The 23,951-nt window shown below is 43.9% G+C and overlaps 1 protein-coding gene across 4 annotated transcripts in view; it reads left to right on the top strand.

Annotated features, from left to right (window-relative positions):
- Positions 1-22,796, top strand: part of LOC127578397 (tau-tubulin kinase 2-like) — a 227,024-nt gene extending 204,228 nt beyond the window's left edge. For all 4 annotated transcript variants that reach the window (XM_052030378.1, XM_052030397.1, XM_052030387.1 and 1 more), the window contains 2 exons: positions 16,375-17,813; positions 18,710-22,796. In XM_052030378.1, coding sequence (XP_051886338.1) covers positions 16,375-17,813; positions 18,710-19,187 — 1,917 coding nt within the window. In that variant the 3' untranslated portion in view covers positions 19,188-22,796. The remainder of the gene's footprint in view (positions 1-16,374; positions 17,814-18,709) is intronic.
- Positions 22,797-23,951: the final 1,155 nt, after the last annotated feature.

Below are 23,951 nucleotides of genomic sequence, written 5' to 3'. Positions count from 1 at the left end.
GACAGTGTTGGTAAGGGTAATGTTCTAGAGTATGTAGATATCAAGAGAGAGGATGTGTTGGAGCTGTTAGAAAATATTAGGACAAATAAGTCCCCAGGGCCTGATGAAATATTCTCCAGGCTGCTTCGTGAGGCAAGGTAGGAGATTGCTGAACCTTTGGCTAGGATCTTTGAGTCCTCGTTGTCCGTGGGGATGGTACCGGAGGATTGGAGGGTGGCGAATGTTGTCCCCTTGTTCAAAAAAGGTAGTAGGGATAGTCCAGGGAATTACAGACCAGTGAGCCTGTTGGAAAGGATTCTTAGAGATAGGATCTGTGAGCATTTAGAGAATCATGGACTGATTAGGGACAACCAGCATGGATTTGTGAAGGGAAGATCTTGCCTCACTAGCCTGATAGGGTTCTTTGAGGAGGTGACCAGGAAGATTGATGAGGGTAGTGCAGTAGATGTGGTCTACATGGATTTTACTCAGGTGTTTGACAGGGTTCCGCATGGTAGGCTTCTTCAGAAGGTCAGAGGCCAAGGGATCCAGGGAGGCTTGGCCGTGTGGATTCAGAATTGGCTTGCCTGTAGAAAGCAGAGGATTGTGGTGGAGGGAGTGCATTCGGGTTGGAGGGCTGTGACTAGTGGTGTCCCACAGGGATCGGTTCTGGAACCTCTACTTTGTGATATTTATTAGTGACTTAGATGAGGGGGTGGAAGGGTGGGTTAGCAAGTTTGCAGATGACGCAAAGATCAGTGGAGTTATGGATAGTGTGGAGGGCTGTTGAAGCTTACTGAGGGATATTGATAGGATGCAGAGCTGGGCTGAGAAGTGGTAGATGGAGTTCAGTCCGGAGAAGTGTGAGGTGGTACACTTTGGAAGGACAAACTCCAAGGTGGAGTACAAGGTAAATGGCAGGATTCTGGGCAGAGCAGAGGGATCTGGGGGTTCATATCCACAGATCACTGAAAGTTGCCACACAGGTGGATAGGGTAGTTAAGAAAGCTTATGGGATGTTAGCTTTCATAAGTCGTGGGATCAAGTTTAAGAGCTGCGAAGTAATGATGCAGCTTTACAAAACTCTGGTTAGACCACACTTGGAGTACTGTGTCCAGTTCTGGTCGCCTCACTATAGGAAGGATGTGGAGGCGTTGGAAAGGGTGCAGAGGAGATTTACCAGGATGCTGCCTGGATTAGAGAGTATGGAATATGAGGAGAGACTAAAGGAGCTAGGGCTTTACTCACTGGAGAGGAGGAGGATGAGGGGAGACGTGATAGAGGTATACAAAATATTAAGAGGAATAGATAGAGTGGACAGCCAGGGCCTCTTTCCCAGGGCACCAATGCTCAATACAAGAGGGCATGGCTTTAAGGTAATGGGTGGGAAGTTCAAGGGCAACGTCAGAGGGAGGTTTTTCACCCAGAGAGTGGTTGGTGCATGGAATGCGCTGCCTGGAGTGATGGTGGAGGCTGATACGTTGGTCAAGTTCAAGAGATTGTTAGATAAGCATATGGAGGAATTTCAAATAGAGGGATATGTGGGAGGAAGGGGTGAGATAGTCTTAGGAGTGGTTTGAAGGTTGGCACAACATAGTGGGCCAAAGGGCCTGTATTGTGCTGTATTGTTCTATGGAGTTGGGACGTTATTGTTGCAGTTGTACAAGACATTGGTGAAGCTGTATCTGAAGTATTCTGTACCATTTTGGTTACCCTGTTATAAGAAAGATGTAACTAAGCTGGAAAGAGTGCAAAGAAGATTTATGAAAATGTTGCCAGGACTCGGGCCTAAATTATAGGGAGAGATTGGGCAGGCTAGGATTTTATTCCTTGGAGTGTAGGATACTGAGGAGTGGCCTTAAAGAGATGGATAAAATCATGAGCATAGATGAGGTGAATGCACACAGTCCTTTTACCTAGGGAAAGGAAATTGAAAACCAGAGGGCATAGGTTTAAGGTGAGAGGGGAGGGATTTAAACAGGACCTGAGGGGCAACTTCTTCACGCTGAGGATAGTATATATATGGAATGAGCTGCCAGAGGAAGTGGTTGAGGAAGGTACAGTGACAACATGTAAAAAGACATTTGGGGAAGTACATGGATAGGAAAGGTTTAGAGGGGTATGGGCCAAATGCGGGCAATTGGGATTAGCTAGAGTGGATACCTTGGTTGGCATGGATGAGCTGGGCTGAAGTTCCTGTTTCCATGCTGTATTACTGACTCTGAGCTGCACTTCTGACTGAGGTATTCCAGTGCAGTTACAACACTGGCATCGACCCAACAATGTGGAAAATTGTCAGTTATATCCTGTCCACAAAATACAAAACAAATTGAATCCAGCAATTTACTGTCGCACATCAACAAAATGAGTGAAGCTGTTGTTGACCATGCTATCAGCAGTAATTACCCGCAAACAATCAACTCACTGATGTCCGGCTGGGTCTGGCAGGACCACTTGGCTCCAGCTTCATTGCAGTCATGGACCAAAGAGCTGAATTCCAAAGGTGAGGTGAGAGTGCCTGCCCTTGACATCAAGGCAGAATTTGACCAAGTGTGGCATCACGTCCTGGAAAAACTGGTCAGTGAGCATCAAAGGGAAAACACACCATTGGCTGGAGTTGCTCCTTGCACAAAGGAAGCTGGTGGCTGTTGTTGGAGGTTAATCATCCTAGCTGCAGGACATCATTGCAGGACTTGCTGAGAACCCAACCATATTTGGCTGCATCATCAATGATCTTCCTTCCATCATTAGGTCAGAAGTGAGGACATTCACTGATTGCACAATGTTCCATTCAAAAAAAAACTCTCAGCAAATGAAGCAGCCCATGTCTGCTTGCAGCAAGATCTGGACAACTTTCAGGCACAGGCTTGTAAGTAGAGCAGGGAATTCCAGAGATTCATTACCCAGTGTGAAAAAATTTCTGCACACCTCCAGTTTTAAATGACCAGTCCCTTATTTTGTAAGGATGTCCTCTTGTTTGTGACTCTCCCACTAGTGAAAACATCTCGACATCTACCCTGTCAAGCCTTCGTAGGAACTTTTGTTTGAATAAATTCGCCTCTCATTCTTCTAAACTTCAAGGAATACAGAGTCAAACTGTCCAGCCTCTCTTCATAGGACAACCCTTTCATCTCAGGAATTAGCCTGGCGAATCCCCTTTGGACTGCCTCCAACAACAATATTCTCTTTTAGGGAATAGGACCAAAACTGTGCACAGTATTCCAAGTGTGGCCTCACCAACACCCTGTACTACTGTAATAAAAACTCCCTTTTTTTAAAAATCGATCCCCTTCACAATAAAGGCCTAATTCGAGTTTGCTGCCTTAATTGCAGGTAGTTCTGCTATAATGCAGTAGCTGTGTTCCTAAGAAAATTGCGTGTCAGTGGGAAAAGGGAGGGTTAGGTCCCAGAGAGTTTCAGACTCACAATAATGTTATTTTTCCTGCAGGATTTTCAAAAATGAAGGTGTTTTGATCCTTTGGTGTTCACCCTCAAACTGTACCTGGAATATCATAATGTAGTCATTACCTCTGAGGGAATCTTTAACCACAAAATCTCTTGTTAATCCTTCCTCATTACATATGACCGGATCTAAAATAGCCACTTCCTGGAGGTTCTGCTCTTAGAAGCAATCCCTAACACACTCCCACAAGTTCTTCTTCTACAATACCTTTGTCAGTTTGGTAGGCTGCAATTAAAAGCACAGTGGGGTTACCTTTATCAAAATGACTACAGTCTAAGGCAGTTCTCTATTGCTTTCATAAGGTCAATTAGGCTTCAGCAATGAATGCTGCCTTGCCAGCGAAGTACAGGTTTTAAAAACAGATTTTAAAAATAGTTACAGCATGAAAAGAGCCAACTCATTTTATTGAGTCTGTAATGGCCCTATATTGGAGCATTAATCCTGTCCCACTTTCTTTTCAGATCAGTGCTGTGATAATGGCAAGACTCGTTTTAGTGATGTGGGTTGGAGAGTAATACTGGGCAGGGTATCAGGGATGCCCTGCTCTTCTTCAATGTTCCATGTGATCTATTACATTGACTTGAGAGAGAAGAGGTGTTTGCCTTTTAACACTCCTTCAGTACAGCAGTGAGTGTTTGCCTTAAGTGGTGGAAGCTATCATTATCTTAAAGTTCTTTAGACATAAAACAATGTCAGTGAACTTAATGAAATAGGATCTGGAGTAAACCAAATGAACCCCCCACTTTTCTATGAGATTATGGCTGATTTGATCTTGGCCTCAACCCCAGTTTACTGCCTGTTCCCTGTTGCACTTGACTTCCTTATTAGCTTTTTATACATTCAGTAAATTGGTCTCCACTCCTCTCTGGAATTATTTACCCCGGATACATACTATCCTGAGAGAGGAAGCTCTTCTCAGTCTCGTAAATGGGCAGCCCTTTATTCTGAACGTATGCTCCTTAGTTCTGCATTCCTCCATGAGCGGCAATATTCTCTAAGCATCTGGCCCAGCAACCTACCTCAGAATGTAATGTTTCAATAAGATTTTCTCTCATTTTCTGATCTCCAGTCACATAGACTCGACCTTACCACAAAACCAGCCCCTTCATCCCTGCTACCAATCTTGCAAAGCTTCTCCGAATTACCCCTAAACAAGGAGACCAATGCAGTATGCAGTTTTCCAAGTGTGGTCTCGCCTGTACAGTTTTAAAAAGGCTTCTTTACCTTTGTACCCCAGCCCCCTTGCAACATAGGCCAACATTCCAACATTTATCTTTTCGCTGTATGCTAGCTTTGTACAAGGACACCAGTTTGTTTTTCCGACTGAAGTGGATAACCTAACATTTCCACACATTATTCTTCCATTTGTCAAATTTTTTGCTCACCTATTTATCTATATCCATTTGTGGACTCTGCATCTTCCCCACAACTTGCTTTTCTACCTTTTCTTTGTGTTGTCTGCTAATTTGGCTCCATTATACTCAGTCTCTTCATCCCAGTCATTTATATGGATCAGAACTTACTGAGGCCCAGCACCAATCCACGCACTATCCTAATAATGACCCATTTATCCTAATTCTCTGGTTTCTGTTGGTTAACAAATCATCTGTATGCCATGAACTTTTACCGTAATCTTGTATTAAATCTCAGGGAATGTCTTTTGTATACCCAAATACAGTACATCTACTGATCCCCATTTATCTATCTTACTGCTTGTTGCTTCCTCAAAAAAAGTAATATTTGGCAAAATATGATTTCCCTTTCACAAAACCATGTTGATTCTGCTTAATTACGTAAATATTTTCTAAATATTCTTCTACCTCCTTAGTTGAGTGTTCTGGAATGACTGGCACTTTCCCAATGACAGATGTCAAGCTAGCTGGTCTGCTGTTTCTTCTGCCTCCCTCCATTTTGAAGAGGAGCAATACATTTGATGTTTTCCAATCTTCTGGGAACTCTCCAGGATCAATAGGTCTGTCCAAATCATGATGAATAAGTGCACCATCTGTGCAGACCCTTCTTTTGTGACCTGTGGATACAGGCTGTCACTTCCAGGGGATTTGTTAGGCTTTACTCCCATTAGTTTGCCTGGTAGCTTTTCTCTCATGATAGTGTATTAGAACATAACAGCACAGTACGGGCCTTTCGGCCCACAATGTTGTGCTGAAATTTTATCCTGCTCTAAGATCTATCTAACCCTTCCCTTCCCCCCCACCCCCCAGCCCATATAGCCCTCCATTTCTCTATCATTCATGTGGCTATTTAAGTCTCTTAAATGTCCCTAATGTATTTGCCCCCACAACCTCTGCTGGCAGTGCATTCCACACACCCACAACTCTGTACAAAAAAACTTATCCCTGACATCCCCCTTATCTTCCTCCGATCTCCTTAAAATTATGCCCCCCCCCCTTAGCCATTGTCGCCCTGGGAAAAGGTCTCTGACTGTCCATACGATCTATGCCTCTTATCTTGTATACCTCAATCAAGTCTCCTCTCATCCTCCTCCTCTCCAAAGAGAAAAGCCCTAGCTCACTCAACCTATCCTCATAAGACATGCTCTCCAATCCAGGCAGCATCCTAGTAAATCTCCTCTGCACCCTCTCTAAAGCTTCCACATCCTTCCTATAATGAGGAAACCAGAACTGAATGCAATACTCCAAGTGTGGTCTAACCAGAGTTCTGTAGAGCTGCAACATTACTTGGCGGCTCTTGAACTCAATACCCCGACTAATGAAGGCCAATACACTATACGCCTTCTTAACAACCCTATCAACCTGCCTGGCAACCTTGAGGGATCTATTAAATTAATTTTATTTACAGTGTGGTAACAGGCCCTTCCAGCCCAACGAGTCCGCGTCGTCCATTTTAAACCCAAATTAACCTACCCGAACGTCTTTGCAATGTAGGAGGAAACTGGAGCACCCGGAGGAAACCCACATAGACATGGGAGAACGTACAAACTCCTTACGGACAGCGACGGGAATCGAACCCCGATCGCTGGCACTGTAATAGCATCGCGCTAACTGCCACGCTACTGACCCCAAGATCCCTCTGTTCCTCCACACTGCTAAGAGTCCTGCCATTAATCTTGTATTTTGCCTTCAAATTTGATGTCCTGAAGTGTATCACTTCACACTTTTCCAGGTTGAACTCCCATCTGCCAATTCTCAGCCCAGCTCTGCATTCTATCAATATCTTGCTGTAATCTACAACACACCATCCACAACACCACCAACCTTTATCATCAGCAAACTTACTAACCTACCCTTCCACATCCTCATCCAAGTCATTTATAAAAATCACAAAGAGCAGTGGTCCCAGAACAGATCCCTGCAGAACACCACTGGTCACCAGGCAGAATAAGCTCCATCTACCACCGCCCTGTCATAGACTCCTAGAAAGTACAGCACAATACAGGCCCTTCGGCCCACAATGTTGTGCCAACCTTTAAACCTCGCCTAAAAAAACTATCTAACCCCTTCCCCCAAATGTCCCTGTATTTTAAATTCCTCCATATATGCTTATCTAGCAATCTCTTGAAATTGACCAATGCACTTGCCTCCACCACCACCCCAGGCAGCGCATTCCATGCACCAACCACTCTCTGGGTGAAGAACCTCCCTCTAATATCTCCCTTGAACTTCCCACCCATTACCTTAAAGCCATGCCCTCTTGTATTGAGCACTGGTGCCATGGGGAAGAGGCGCTGGCTGTCCACTCTATCTATTCCTCTTAGCATTTTGTATACCTCTATCATGTGTCCCCTCATCCTCCTCCTCTCCAAAGAGTAAAGCCCTAGCTCCCTTAGTCTCTCCTCATAATGCATTCTCTCTAATCTAGGCAGCATCCTGGTAAATCTCCTCTGCACCCTTTAAAACGCTTCTACATCCTTCCTATAATGAGGCGACCAGAACTGGACTCAGTACTCCAAGTGTGGTCTAACCAGAGTTTTGTAGAGCTGCATCATCACCTCGCGGCTCTTAAACTCGATCCCACGACTTATGAATGCTAACATCCCATAAGCTTTCTTAACTACCCTATCCACCTGTGAGGCAACTTTCAGGGGTCTGTGGATATGAACCCCCAGATCCCTCTGCTCCTCCACACTATCCAGAATCCTGCCTTTAACTTTGTATTCCACCTTGGAGTTTGTCCTTCCAAAGTGTACCACCTCACACTTCTCCAGATTGAACTCCATCTGTCACTTGTCAACCCAGCTCTGCATCCTATCAATATCCCTCTGCAATCTTCAACAGTCCTTCACAGTATCCACAACACCACCAACCTTTGTGTCATCTGCAAACTTGCCAACTCACCCTTCTACCCCTCATCCAGATCATTAATAAAAATCACGAAAAGTAGAGGTCCCAGAACCGATCCTTGTGGGACACCACTAGTCACAGCCCTCCAATCTGAATGCACTCCCTCCACCACAACCCTTTGCTTTCTAAAGGCAAGCTAATTCTGAATCCACATCGCCAAGCCTCCTTCGATCCCATGCCTTCTGACCTTCTGAAGAAGCCTGCCATGTGGAACCTTTTCTAATGCCTTACTAAAATCCATGTAGACCATATCTACTGCACTACCCTCATCAATTTGCCTGGTCACCTCCTCAAAGAACCCTATCAGGCTTGCGAGACATGATCTGCCCTTCACAAAGCCATGCTGGCTGTCCCTGATCAGACCATGATTCTCTAAATGCCCATAGATCCTATCTCTAAGGATCCTTTCCAACAGCTTGCCCACCACAGACGTAAGGCTCACTGGTCTATGATTCCCTGGACTATCCCTACTTCCTTTTTTGAATATGGGGACAACATTTGCCACCCTCCAATCCTCTGGTACCATTCCCGTGGACAACGAGGACTCAAAGATCCTAGCCAACGGTTCAGCAGTCTCCTCCCTCACCTCGTGGAGCAGCCTGGGGACTATTCCATCAGGTACCGGGGACTTACCTGTGCTAATATTTTCTAACAGCTCCAACACATCCTCCCTCTTGATATCCACATGCTCCAGAACAGTAACCTTACCAACACTGCCCCTCTCCTTGGTGAATACTGAAGTATTCATTGAGGACCTCACCCACTTCCACAGCTTCCAGGCACATCTTCCCACTTTTGTCTCTAATGGGTCTTTCGTTCACTCTCGTCATCCTTCTGCTCTTCACACAAATGAAAAAAGCCTTGGGATTTTCCTTAACCCTACTCGCCAAGGCCTTTTCATGTCCCCTTCTTTCTCTCCTTGGCCCCTTCTTAAGTTCCTTCCTTGCTACCCTATATTCCTCGAGACCTATCTGATCCTTACTTCCTAAACCTTATGTATGCTGCCTTCTTCCTAACTAGTTGTTCCACCTCTCTTGTCACCCATGGTTCCTCCACCCTGCCATTCCTTCTCTGCCTCACCAGGACAAATTTATCCCGAACATCCTGCAAGAGATCCCTGAACAACAACCACATCCCCATAATACATTTCCCTTCAAAAATGTCATCCCAATTTACTCTCGCAAGTTCTAGCCTTATAGCTTCATAATTTGCCAAGACAATATCTTCCTGTCCTCTCTGCTCCTATCCTTTTCCATGACAATGCTAAAGGTTAGGGAGCAGTTGTCATTGTCCCCCAAATGCTCACCCACCGAGAGATATGTCACCTAACATGGTTCATTACAGTGATCTAATATGACATTCCCTCTAGTCGGTCTGGCAACATACTGTGACAGGAATCTGTCCTGGACACACAAACTCTGCCCCATCTAAACCTTTGGTACTAAGAAGGTGCTAATCAATATTTGGGAAGTTGAAGTCTCCCATGAGAACAACCCTGTTATCCTTGCACCTTTCCAAAAACTGCCTCCCAATGTGCTCCTCAGTATCCCTACTGCTACCAGGGGGCCTATAGAATACTCCCAGTAGAGTAACTGCTCCTTTCTTGTTCCTAACTTCCACCCATATTGACTCCAGAGAGGATCCTTCTACATTATCCACCCTTTCTGCAGCTGTAATAGTGTCCCTGACCAGTAACGCCACCCCTCCTCCTCTTCTTCCCCCCATCCCTCCTCCTCTTCTCCCCCCATCCCTATCCCTTTTAAAACACTGAAATCCAGGAATATTCAGTATCTATTCCTGCCCTGGTGACAGCCAAGTCTCTGCAAAAGCCACAATATCATAGTTCCACGTATTTATCCAAGCTCTTAGTTCATCACCCTTATTCCTGATACTTGCATTCAAGTAAATGCACTTTAGCCCATCCACTTTTCTACTTCTATACCCTATACTCCGCTTCTCTTTCCTCAAAGCCTCTCTATATGCTAGATCTGACTTTACTCCATGCACTTCTTCCACTGACCTATCCCTCCGGTTCCCACCCCCCTCGCAAACTAGTTTAAACCCTCCCGAACCATACTAGCAAACCTGCCTGCAAGGACATTGGTCCCCCTCGAGTTCAGGTATAACCCATCCACTCTGTACAGGTCCCACCTTCCCCAGAAGAGATCCCAATGATCCAAAAATTGAAATCTTAGTCCCTGCACCAACTCCTCAGCCACGCATTCAACTGCCATCACCTCCTATTCTTACCTTCACTATCTCATGGCACTGGCAGCAATCCTGAGATTGCTACCCTTGAGGTCCTATTCTTCAGCCTTCTGCCTCGCTCCCTAAACTCACTCTTCAGGACCTCATCCCCCTTCCTACCTATGTCGTTGGTACCAGCATGTACCACGACTTATGGCTGCGTTCCCTCCTGCTCAAGAATGCTGTGGACCTGATCAGAGACATCCCGGACCCTGGCACCTGGGAGGCAACATACCATCCGGGATTCTTGCTCATGTCCACGGAACCTCCTGTCTGTTCCTCTGACTATTGAGTTCCCTATTACTATTGCCCTCCTCTTCTCCTCCCTTCCCTTCTGAGCAGCAGGACCAGTCCCAGTGCCAAGAGACTTGGCTTCTGCTGCTTGATCCCTGTAGGTCATTCCCGTCAACAGCATCCAAAACGGAAAACCTGTTACTGAGGGGAACAGCCTCCGGGGTCCTCTGCACTGTCTGCCTGTTCCCCTTCTCTGCCCTGACCGTCACCCATCTCTCTGCCTCCTGGACCCTAGAAGTACCTGCTTTAAGAGGGGTGACTGCCTCCCAATGCACAGCATCTTATGTATCTCTGTCCCTCCCTGATGCTCCACAGTGTTTGAAGCTGCGACTCCAGCTCATCAATTATGAGCTGAAGTTCCTCTAGCTTCAAACACTTACTGCAGATGTGGTTACTGCATCACAGCAGGGTCCACTAGTTCCCACCTCAAGCAGCCTGCAGCACATCGCCATGCCCTCCATCTGAACTAGTTTTTTTTCCCCCCTACCTAGCTGTAGTCTACTTAAAAAATTTATAATAATAACAGTAAACCTTACCTTTACATACCAGCTACTCACTAGTGTTGTTGCAGATGGCCTCTGCCTCTTGATGCCGAAGAAAGTGTTAGATAAGTGGATCCTGCCTCACCCCTTTACCGCCAAAGCCCAATCACTCTGCTCCCTCTCACTCCGCTACCCGCTTACGTCACGCGCCTGCACAGTCTTGCCCCACTATTCCTGGTTAGAGAGGAAAAAACTTAGCTGCTCCGAAGTCCAAACGGTGCCAAAACAACCCAAAAACGAAACTGCCGAAGTTGTTTTTTCTTCTGCTTTTTAAACTGCTCGCAAGCTTCCCGCTTCTGAGTGAGCCAATTCTGAATCCACACAGCCAAGTTTCCCTGGATCCCATATCTCCTGACTTTCTGAATGAGCCTTCCATGAGGAACCTTATCAAACGCCTTACTAAAATCCATGTACACCACATCCAGTGCTCTACCTTCATCAATGTGCTTTGTCACATCCTCAAAGAATTCAATAAGGCTTATGAGGCATGACCTGCCCCTCACAAATCCCTAATCAGCTGATGCTTCTCAAAATGTCCATAAATCCTGTCTCTAAGAATCTTCTCCAGTAATTTGCCCACCACTGAAGTAAGACTCACTGGTCTGTAATTCCCTGGGTTATCCCTACTCCCTTTTTTAAACAAAGGAACAACATTTGCCACCTTCCAATCATCTGGCACTACTTCTCTGGCCAGTGAGGATGCAAAGATCATCGCCAAAGGTGCAGCAATCTCTTCCCTTGCTTCCCGTAATAACCTTGAATATATTCCGTCCTGCCCCGGTGACTTAACTATCCTAATGTTTTTCAAAAGTTCCAGCACGTCCTCTTCCCTCATGTCAACGTGCCCTAGCATATATCAGCCTGTCATACGCTATCCTCACAAATGTCAAGGTCTCTCGCTCTCTGGTGAATACTGAAGCAAAGTATTCATTTAGGACCTCCCCTACCTCTTCCGACTCCAGGCACATGTTTCCTCTTTTATCCCTGATCGGTCTGACCCTCACAATCATCCTCCTATTCATCACATACGTGTAGAACACCTTGGGGTTTTCCTTGATCCTACTTGCCAAGGACTTCTCATGCCCCCTTCTAGCTCTCCTAAGTCCATTCTTAAGCTCCCTCCTGGCTACCTTGTAAGTCTTCAGAGCCCTGTTTGATCCATGCTTTCTAAACCTCAGGTAAACTTTCTTCCTCTTGAAAAGATATTCCACATCTCTTGTCAACCAGTTCCTTCACTCTACCATCCTTACCCTGCCTCAATGGGACAAACCTATCCAGAACCCCATGCAAGTACTCCCTAAACAATCTCCACATTTCTGCTGTGCACTTCCCCAAGAACATCTGTTCCCAATTTATGCTCCCAAGTTCCTGCCTAATAGCATCATAATTTCCCCTCCCCCAGTTAAACACTTTCCCATATTGTCTGCTCCTATTTTTCTTCAAGGTGATGGTAAAGGTCAAGGAGTTATTGTCACTGTCTCCAGAATGCTCTCCCACCAAGAGATCTGAACCCTGATCAGGCTCATTGCCTAGTACCAGGTCCAGTATGGCCTCTCCTCTAGCCAGCCCGTCCACATACTGTGTCAGGAATCCTTCCTGGACACACCTAACAAACTCAGCTCCATCTATCCCCTTTACACTAAGGAGGTGCCAATCAATATTAGGAAAGTTGAAATCACCCATGACAACAACCCTGTTATTTTTGCACCTTTCCAAAATCTGCCTCCCGATCTGCTCCTCAGTGTCTCTGCTGCTATTGGGTCTGTAGAACACTCCCAATAGAGTGATTGCTCCGTTCCTGTTACTGACGTCCACCCACACTGACTCAGTAGACGATCCTCCCAGCTCATCCTCCCTTTCTACAGCTGTGACACTGATCAGCAAAGCCACTCCCCCACCTCTTACCTCCATCCCTGTCCCTTTTGAAACATCTAAGCCCCGGAATATCCAGCAGCCATTCCTGCCCTTGTGACAGCCAAGTCTCTGTAATGGCCATCACATCATAGTTCCACATACTTATCCATGCTCTAAGTTCATCAGCCTTGTTCCTGATACTTTTAGCATTAAAGTAGACACACTTCAGCCCATCCAACTGACTGCAAATGCCTCTTTCAAATACCTATACTTCCTCACAGTCTTTCTACACTCTGCATCTACTTGTACACTAAATGCACCAACCTCTGACCTATCACTCCGGTTCCCATCCCCCTGCCGAACTAGTTTAAACCTTTCCCAACAGTTCTAACAAACATCGGTCCCCCTTCAGTTCAGGTGTAACCCATCCCTTTTGTGCAGGTCGTACCTTCCCCAGAAGAGATCCCAATGATCAACCCTGCCCCCTGCACCAATTCCTCAGCCATGCATTCATCTGCCAAATCATCCTATTCTTACCCTCACTGGCACGTGTCACAGGCAGCACTCCAGAGATTACTACCCTTGAGGTCCTGCTTTTCAGCTTCCTACCTAACTCCCTACATTCCCTCTTCAGGACCTCATTCTCTTTTCCTACCTATGTCATTGGTACCAATATGTACCATGACCTCTGGCTGTTTACCCTCCCCCTTCAGAATGCTGTGGCCCAGATCTGAGACGTCCCTGACCCTGGCACCCAGGAGGCAACATACCATCCATAAGTCTCTTTCACGTCCACAATCTCCTGTCTGCCCCCCCCTTACTATGGAATCCCCTATCACTACTGCCCTCCTCTTCTCCCCCCTTCCCTTTTGCACCACACAACCAGGTTCAGTGCCAGAGACCTGGTCACTGCAGCTTTCCCCTGGAAGGTTGCCCCCCAACAGTATCCAAAACGGTATACCTGTTATTGAGGGGAGCGACCTCAGGGGCACTCTGCACTACCTGCCCATTCTCCTTCCTTCTCCTGACAGTCACCCAGCTACCTGCCTCCTGCAATTTAGGAGTGACTGCCTCCCTGTAGCTCTTGTCTACGTACTCCCCATTATTTATGGTAGGTCAAATATATTGGTGGAATATAGTATTAATGGTAGGACTCTTGGCTGTGTGGAGGATCAGAGGGATCTTGGGGTCCGAGTCCATAGGACGCTCGAAGCAGCTGCGCAGGTTGACTCTGTGGTGAAGAAGGCATATGGTGTATTGTCCTTCATCAATCGGGGAATTGAATTTAGGAGCCATAAGGTATTGTTGCAGCTATATAGGTCCCTGGTCAGACCCCACTTGGAGTACTGTGCTCAGTTCTGGTTGCCTCACTACAGGAAAGATGTGGAAGCCATAGAAAGGGTGCAGAGGAGATTTACAAGGATGCTGCTTGGAATGTGGAGCATGCCTTATGAAAGCAGGTTGAGGGAACTCGGCCTTTTCTCCTTGGAGAGACAGAGGATGAGGGGGGACCTGATTGAGGTGTATAAGATGATGAGCAGTATTGATAGGGTAGATAGTCAGAGGCTTTTCCCCAGGGCTGAAATGGTGGCCACAAGAGGACATAGGTTTAAGGTGCTGGGGAGTAGATATAGAGGAGATGTCAGGGGTAAGTTTTTTACTCAGAGTGGTGAGTGCATGGAACGGGCTGCCGGAAACAGTGGTGGAGGCTGATACGATAGGGTCTTTCAAGAGACTGTGTTAGATAGGTACATGGAGCTGAATAAAATAGAGGGCTATGGGTAAGCCTAGTAATTTCTAGGGTAGGGACATGTTTGGCACAGCTTTGTGGGCCGAAGGTCCTGAATTGTGCTGTAATTGTTCTATGTTCTATCCCTTGGTAGCCAAAGGTCATCCAGTTGCAGCTCTAGTTCCCTAACACTGTCTATAAGGAGCTGCAGCTGGATGCATCTTGTGCAGATGTAGTTATCAGGAAGACTCGCAGAACTCCCACATTGCACAAGCTGAACACACCACTGATCCTGGAACCATTCTCACTGCTCTGGTGTGGCACAAAAGGAAACAAGAAATCAAAGAAAAGAAGGAACTTACTGTTGTGTAACAGATTCTGGGTCTCAGAAGGCAAGGACTCTGAACACAGTCTGGAGATGAATGATTTATTTACAAAAGACGAACATGGGAAAATGGTAACGGGGATAACACACAAGCACGTAGTTCATAGCGAGCGTGGGAAAATCACAATGGGGGTGAAATACACACACACACACACACACACACACACACACACACACACACACACACACACACACACACAACGAACTAGGTACAGACAATCAAGGAACAATACAATACCTGCCACCCCTTGACTCAGAGCAGGCACGGCTCTATGCTACCAGGGACACTAACTAAAACACTCCCAACCCTTTAACAGTGCACACCTCACCAATGATTTCTCCAGCACCGTCCCACAGTCCTCAGCCTGGAGTGAAGCAGGGTGATCCCTTGAAGGTCACAGAGGAAGAGCTTAGCACGTGGCACTCTATAGGGCTGGGGGCATCCAGCCCAAGTAATTTACAAAGGCCAATGGTCCATTGCCAGCAAGGAATAATCGATTACAAAGGGCAGTGGTCAGGTGTGTGCTGATGGATGGGGTGGGGCCAAACCTTGATTGGCAGTAGTGTGTCTTCTGACCAGGTAGGGGGCAGTGCTGTCACGTGACAGCCACGACCCTCCACAATATACTTACCAGACACCTACCTTCTCCTCTTCTCACCAAAGCCTCTTGAACCAAAGCCTCAATACCCCACTCTAACACTTGCCCACTACTTTGTTTTAACTTCTGCCCTTGTTCTCCTGGATTTTCTATTATTATTGGGATGGTGTTAGAGTTTCCTCCTATGAGGACAGATTCCAAACATTTGTTCATAGTCTCTGCCATTTCTTTACTTCCCATTATTAATTCCCCAGTCTCATTGTGTCAGAAATTTTATGAATAGGGCATGCAAGATGTCACACCAAAAATGTGCCAAAAATTCTGGGCAGTTGTTAAGCCTTTGCGTCAGGTTTCAGAGTTGACCTCTTCCACTATCCTCCATCCTGTTAATATCCACCTTTTCTAAAACTTTGGGAGGAATTGCCTACTCTCCATTTTTCTTCCCCTCCCCAACATGAAGATTTTACTTTCTATCTGGAGAAAAGAAATCAGTAGGACATTTGGATATCCCTTCCTTCTGGTTCCACCAAAAAAACCCTAACCCACTATCTTCCCAGATTGAAGTAGGTGTTTGTTTCTAAACTTTTGTTTCTACCTCTGCAGTCACTTGGTCTGCTGGAACTTGCTGTTTCAGTGTGAAAACACATAGAAAACATTGTTAAAGCCTTTTCATTCCACCTAAGCACAATTGAAAAGCATGTAGGGAGTACAGAGATTCCCAGTACTGTTTGCAAGATGTTGAATCATTGTGTTTTACCCACGTGGTTGAACATGGATTACTCTGTGTTCACATCTTGTTGTAACAGCTTTGACTAAACTCAATAATGTAATGGACTTCTGAGTATTATTGTTTGTAGTTTGAATTTTAAAATCCTTCTGAATGAAGTTCGTGTGAAATTTTTGGCAGCATGTGAGTAATTTGACTTGTATTTTCAAAATATTATTTATTTTGTTTTTAAGATAACAGCGTCTAAGCCTGCAGTAACACCAACTCATGCTGCCTCTGTGGTTGCAGAGCGCGATGAGCAGAGAGAGACTGATCAACATGCAGTAGAAAACACCATTGATCAAAAACAGCAAGCCCATTTTCCGGAAGAGAAATCAAGGCCAACTGTGGCAGTGCATGGCCCCTTGTGTAATGGTACCTTCAGTGCTGACCTTAAACTAGAACTGGACATAGACACAATTCAAAGGGAAGAGGCTATCAGGACTGGTACAGTAGGAAGCAGTAACCAAGGTGAGATAATTGCAAAAACTAGTGTTCATTCTGAGCACAACAGAGATGACTCTCTCAATTCAGCTCAAGAAGCTGAACGTAAAGACGGTCAAATGATTTCTGGGGATGGAGGAAGTCAGCCTGATGAAGGGCAGTACTCTTCAGGTGAAAGTGAACCCTTGGAGAAGCAACTACAAATAGGTGGTGAATGTTTGCCATCAGCACAACTAGGGAGCTTGAGTTCTGTGCAAAAGCATGAAGAAATTAAATCATCTGATCATTGTTTAAATGATATTATAGCCAGCCCAGCTGCAGCTGGTGAAGTGCTTTCAATTAGAGAGGACGATGCTTTGTCTAAGTCAATGGAGTATACAAAGCTTGTAATGGATGGGCTGAAAGATAAACTTCATGACCAAGAAGAAAATGGCTTTTATAAGTATATTGAAGGTGAGACAGATAAGGAACAACCTGCTAGCGTTTCGTATGAATGTGTAAAGAAATTGCTTCATGCTGCAGTATCGGAGCAAGAGCACTGTGCCAATAATGTTGGAAATGATGGGTGTGAAATAGGTTACATTTCTGAGATGATGCAGAGAAAGATTCAGGAACAGAACAACCTTTCAGAACTAAGTGGATTCAGAAATGGAGATTTGATTCACATCTTGACAGTTGGTGATAATTCACTCCATCCCAAGAAGGTTGAAGGCAAACCGTCCCTTCTCCGGCAAAGTCGTATCCCAGTCCTCGCATCTGATGCAGAAATAATTTCTGAGTCTTCAGCTCCTGTCTCAGCTAAAGAGAAACTACTTCAAAAGAAGGCTCATCAAACGGACTTAACAAGACAGTTAGCTGAAAAGAGACAACACACGCTCAGAACGTCCCTTCTGGGTGATCTGTCATCTACTTCTGAGAAGTCTGCAGAAGAGAAAATGTCTGTCCCGTCAATGACTTTGTCAGACGATGGAACCCCTTCTGGACCTCCGTTAAAACCTGGAACAGAACAGCAATCGGGCAAACAGACTGATGAGGACTCTCTTCTAACCAGTCTTCAGTCCCGGAGAAGTAAAATACCAAGACCGGTTTCATTGACCAACACCGAACAAACCCCTACTTCAACCTCAACTCAATTAGTCCCAAGGCCACCTCCAGGCAAGCCTCCAACTCGACCCAGTGTGGAGGTCCGGTAAGTGCTATCTTGCAATAACTTCATTTCAGGATATACATTTAATGAATGAATCAATTTTAAACTGCAACTTAAACTATGTCTTGAGTCTGATGTGACAAAGTTGTTTTAAAGTAACTTCAAAGCACAGTAAATGCACATGAAGACAATGGTTGCACAGGCATTCACTTCAACTTAGTTATTTATGTTTTTCGTTGCTTGCTGTACCCAAATCTGAACTCAGGGCTAATGCTATGAAATGTCAATGACTCCTCCCTGCCCCACCCTCCCACCCCCACAGATGCTGCTTGACCTGCTGAGTTCCTCTAGCAGATTTGTTGCTCCAGATTCCAGCATCTGCAGTCTTTTGTGTTTGAATCGTCAAACATCCTTGTTCAGTTCCACTTCCCTATTTTTACATAGACCTGAAAAAAAGATTGTTGATGTTGCATTTGCCCCTGGTGAGGAAAGATTTCCATTGATATCTTGTCTCTCAAGCTCTTAAGTTTTTAATGCGTAACGTAACAGCCAATTTTCAGAGTCCTACCTTTAGCTGTAGGATACTGAGCAGGTATCTGTGTTGATTGAGGATTGCATATCAGCAAGGACATGGGGGAGAAGTCCCAACTCTACTTTGAATTCATTCTGTTGGTTCAATTATGTCCATGTAGTGCTGCAGATGGGAACTTGCTTCGGTGCCTCATTCCAAAGACACCACCTCTCATTGTGCAGCAGTTCACTGGATGCCATCTCAGCCTCAGTTATAAGCTTAAGTGGGTGAGATGCATCCAGTTCTGTTACTGCTGAATTAATCAAACCTAGAGTCCACACTCCTACCTCTACATTGAGCTCATATAGTGCCAATTGTCTTGTATTCTACCTTCTAATGTGTATTTTCCATGTATTATCATTTCCAGGTTACGGCGATACAGAGTTGTTGGAAGTGGTAGCTCCGATTCTGACCTACTAACCCATCTTGCTCAAATCCTTCAAAATGGATCCCAAAAGACCCGAAGCTCCCCACAATCCAAAAGCCCACAGTCTCCTCGCAGTCCCAAAACTCCACCCAAAAGTCCGGTGATCCCCCGACGGAGTCCTAGTGCTTCACCCAGAAGCACCTCGTTGCCGCGCACTGCTAGCTCCTCCCCTTCACGTGGCCGCCCATACACAGACCAGAGAAGCTCGTCGCCACATTTTGCCAGAAGCCGCTCTCCTCCCAGTTACTCTGGGTCCTCGCCCTCCCGGAGAAGCTTCTTGCAGGAGCATGGCTGTGGTAAACAGGGTAAAAATAGCTTGAAGGGACCTGGGAGTCCTCACCACTTGTGTCAAAGTAAATCCATGAAGGGAAAGTGCTCAGGCAGAGATGGCAAAATATCCAGTAAACTCAGCAGATAATAATTTCTACAGTATCTCTCCACCTGTTCTCCTGTTCCCCCACCCTCCTCTCTCTCCCCTCCCCCAGCCCCTCTCTCTCCCCTCCCCCACCCTCTGCTTCTCTCTCTCTCCCCTCCCCCTCCTCCTCTCCCCTCCCCCTCCTCCTCTCCCCTCCCCCTCCTCCTCTCCCCTCCCCCTCCTCCTCTCCCCTCCCCCTCCTCTCTCTCTCTCGCTTTCTCTCTCTTTCGCTTTCTCACTTTCTCTCCCTCTCTCCTGTGTTAAATGTTGCTCCATCTTTTAAAATATCTGCTACTGGACAGGATGTTTGTGATTTTTGAACAGGTACTGCTTTGTATAAAATTAATCTATCGCACAGGATGTTGGGTAAACTCTGTGCAATATGCTGCTAGGTTTTATTTTGGCTTCTGCTGCCTTGAGCTACTTGAGTAGGATATACTAGGCCAATACTTCCATCTTTATCTTGTGTACAGTGTCCTCCTCCAAAACTTAACCTGTCCTTGTGCCATTTTCAATTGAGGGAGACCTCAGGATCGTAATTAGAAGAAAGGCTGCTGTAGTATTTTCAATCGCCAATGTTTTTGCCATCTTTTTATGAAAATGTCAACTGTGAGTTTTTTTTTAATGTACAGGCTGTCTAGATATAAATAAAATTTAATTTAAGTAACTGAATTGATTCAGGATTCATAGGAAGTAGTTAAAATCAAAGTAGTTGAAAGACCAGAGTGCATATGTTTGTTGCATACTGACATCTGACATGAGTAGTGTAGTTTTCCTGTTTTGTAATTGTCCTATAGAATTAGAAGGCAAAATCTCGAATTACCTCTGTTAAAAGGATATAAAATACTAGTTCTTTGAAAATGGGCATGAATAGTGATGTGACGTTGGGTTAGGAAGGTGTTGGGATGGGGCGGGTAGAATGCTGGGGGCAGGTGGGGAATGGGGTGTTCAAAAAGCCTCTTCTTTTCCATTATTCTAAGTCTAGTCCCAACAGCGCTAGGCTCAATAGCAACTTCAGATGTAACTCCTTCTTTCTAACAAAAATGGGGAAACCTCTGCTTTATGTGTTTACCAACCTACTTTCCTTGTAACCACTGTGATATCAGACATCATGCAAACACATAATCAAGAGGAGGAAAATTAATGAGCCGTTGATTTGGTAGTGATAAATCAACAAAAGAAAATTAAGACAAAGTATTTTATGCGCAATAATTTTGCATAAACTAATACCAATTAGCGTTTGAGTACCATGTGCCTGTCTAAAAAATGTTAATGTATCTTGACTATATATTACTTTGCTGCCAAGGCAAGAATCTCTGGTTGAAGGAAAAAGAGTTTCTTAAAAGAAACTTGTCATGCGAAGCCTGTTTGTTAAATGGAAATCATTTCGGCTATCACTTTTTGCTAGCTTTCAGTGGGGTTCAGTTATTTAACGTGTAATATTTTCCATCTGTATTGTAACGTGCTAGGTAAATTAAAGATTTAAGCTTTTCAACGACCAGCTTAAATGCTTAAAAACAAATTGAAGCCCTGTTTTATGGTTTGTATATTGTATTGTAAATGTTAACAATAACTGCATGTCACTTGGTAATATATATTTATTAATTTCATATGAATTAAACAGGCTGTAAGATTGTTTTGCATGCCTGAATGCTATTTACTTTACAGTTTTTCCCCTGCATGCAAAACCTTAGTGTCGTAATGGGGAACATGCACTATCAAGATAAAACTTAAAAAATGAGCTTCTTTAAGGTGTGAAACAGCAGAGGTGTTGGGTTTGTTAATCCCACAGGGGCTATAATTGTATCAGGAAGGAGAATAAATAGGACATTTTTCTGTAATTAAACTGTAAAGGCAAAAAAAAGTAATACACAAAAAATGCCAACCAAGTTATTGTTTATCCTGAGTGCCCAGTAGGTGTACAGCTGTTAACCCTTTAGCATGGGCATTTTAAACCTGCAAGTATCCTTTTTTTGATTTCCCTTGAACACAGTATTTCAGTGCTTGCCCTTATCATGTAGTTCTCTTCCAAACAAAATGTCAAAGAGTCTGTAGTGTTTGTCATAGTTGTTTTCAAAAGGGAAATTTTTATAAAAATCTAACAAAGTTGGGGTGGGGTGGGGGGCTGCGGGAGTCTTTGACAAAACAGAAGTTCTCTACTGTGGCCACAATAGGAACTATGGCAGCTTTAACCAAGTTTGGTAAGGTTAGTGCAGCAGGGATGGAATAGTGTTACTTCCACTGAATTCAAATAGAGGATGCAGCATCATGCACCTACTCAAAGTGAAATTACTGCACTTTTAAACCTGTAGACTGAAGTGACTCTAGATTAATAATGTTATCACTCATATGTATGTAATCTAGGCTAATGATATAACATGTAAATTTATGTCAATGTAATGTTCAAACATGAGACAGTAAAGCTTTATGCATGCATTCATTAAATTAATCTGAAGTCATTTCAAACTTTGTATTTTATGTTAATAATTAAGAGACAAGGAGTTACCAAATTGCTGACCTTCCTCAGTCTGTCCACTTTAGCTACCTTGAGCTTTACGTACAAATTGTGTGCACTGAAAGACTAAATTGGCCATGACTCTAGCAAATGGTTGCATTCAAGGTGCTAAAAGATTTTTACGATTTTTTTTGTGGCACCAATTTCCTTTGACAATATTTCCTTCACTCCTGTTGGGCTTGTTGTTCAACGGCTCATGGGAATATATAATCTGATTTACATAAGATTTTTTAAAAATGTGAATGGAAATTGGGCTCCATGCAGGTCAATCAAACTTCCTTCCTGGTAGAAGATTGTACATAAATAAACTGCATTGCTCAAGATATGGGCATCATGGCTACATAATATGAAGAGGTGCAGATACAAAAGGCTTTGCTATTATCAAGTATCTAAAAGTTTCTAAGCTCTTAAGCTGAAGAATAGATTGCTAGGTGTTTCATGTGGTGATTTCTATTCATTGTCTTTGTAGTTAAAAGAATAATATTTCCAAACTTAAATTGCATCTACTAGATACTTTGAATTTCATTGCACAACTTGAAAGGATGGGAAATAAAGATTTTAATGCCTTTTATGCTACTTTTGATTATCTTGGCCAAGAATTGTGATCTGTTTTATGGAGCCCTATTTAGCATCAACATAATACTTTACAAAAGCAACAATGAGTATGAAATGGTCTGGCAGGTTTCATAGTCTGCAGAGTATATGCAGATGAACAAATGACATACATCATTTGAAGGTAGGGTGTACATAAAGATGTAATTATTTAAGTTCTTTGATTTGTATCATATCAAAGCCTTGTACAGTGTTTTATGTTGTGTTCTAAAATTATTTTGTATTTTATTTTTATAAACCAGTAAAATAAAATATTCACTAAGCATGCCAACATGTCTTGTGTATTCCAATAAAAAAAAGGCTGACAAATAATGGATTGTTTTTATTTTATTAACCCCCCCCCCCCCCAAATAATCTTTGTCTCCTGTACTCATTTGATTTGTGTTTTGAAGGGCATTTATCTGTGGTATGGAAATCTAACTATAAAGCCACTAATTTAATGACCCATCTTCTTTCAACCATCCAAATAAAAATGAATTGATTAATTCAGGTGTACAAATCTCAGTCTTCATTTAATATCTGTGATTACTGTATCTTGTAAAAGCTGTCTGATTCACTCTCTATCTTTATTCACAATGTATTGTTTATCTAGGGTTATTAAAACTAGATCTATTCAGCCCCCAGAACTCAATGTTTGTGAGTCAAAACATAAAGATATCTGATAAACGTATACAACTGCATTTTTTCCTGGAATGAGAAAATCCATATCAAAAGGATAGTCTTAAACTTGAACTTATGCCATTCAGGAACGAAATCAGGAAACACTTACTCCATACAAGGAAGAGTAAAAACATGAAACACTCTTGTAAAAATTTGAGGAGTCTGGGGGTCAATTAAAGTCTAAAACAAGATTGATTGACTTTTTTTTATAGTTTAGGTTATCAACAGAAATGGATCAAAGGCAGAGAAATGGAAATACAGGTCAGATGAAATTAATTTCAGCGTGGAGCAAGCTTGAAGGCTGCTTGAGTCTCTATGTGCCCATCTGGGCATGGACCATATGATCAAACTGCACCTAATTTTATCTGAATAATTTTGCACTTGAATGATGTGTGGAAAAAATGTAGCACGTTTCAAATGGTTCATCTAAGTGCGTGACTGAATTTGGGACTTGTTGGATAAAAGAAGCTCCTGTGGTTGACATTCAGTTATTGGTCAGCTAGCTGTGTGGTCTGCTTATTCTCTCCTCTGACAACAAACCTGGAATCCATCTGGTGAACCTTTGCTGCACTCACTCTATTGCCAGTGTAACCTTCCTTCGGTAGGGAGACTAGATGTACACAATATACCAGGTACAGTCTCGCCGAGGCCTGTATAATTACAGTAAGACATTTTCTTTCTTGTACTCAAATCTTTCGCAATTAAGCTCACTCCTTGTTATGCTGTGTGCTATGCATTTGTTTAACAAGATCATGGCTTAATTGTTTGTAACCTCAAATTCACATTGTCACCTTTCTATGCTAACCTTTCATGCCTTTATCATGAAACTACCTACTTTAAAATAATCTGCTTCCACCATACTTTGAAGAGAGTTCCAAAGAGACTAAACTCTGAGTGAAAAAAATTAATGTCTTAAATTGGAGACCCTTATTTTGAAACCATGACCACCACCACCTCCACCCCACCGATTCTAGATTCTC

The sequence above is a fragment of the Pristis pectinata genome, chromosome 1 (assembly GCF_009764475.1).
Source record: "Pristis pectinata isolate sPriPec2 chromosome 1, sPriPec2.1.pri, whole genome shotgun sequence".
Taxonomy (NCBI): domain Eukaryota; kingdom Metazoa; phylum Chordata; class Chondrichthyes; order Rhinopristiformes; family Pristidae; genus Pristis; species Pristis pectinata.
The sequence above is the reverse complement of the archived record's forward strand: the minus strand, read 5'-3'. Positions and strand labels throughout refer to the sequence as shown.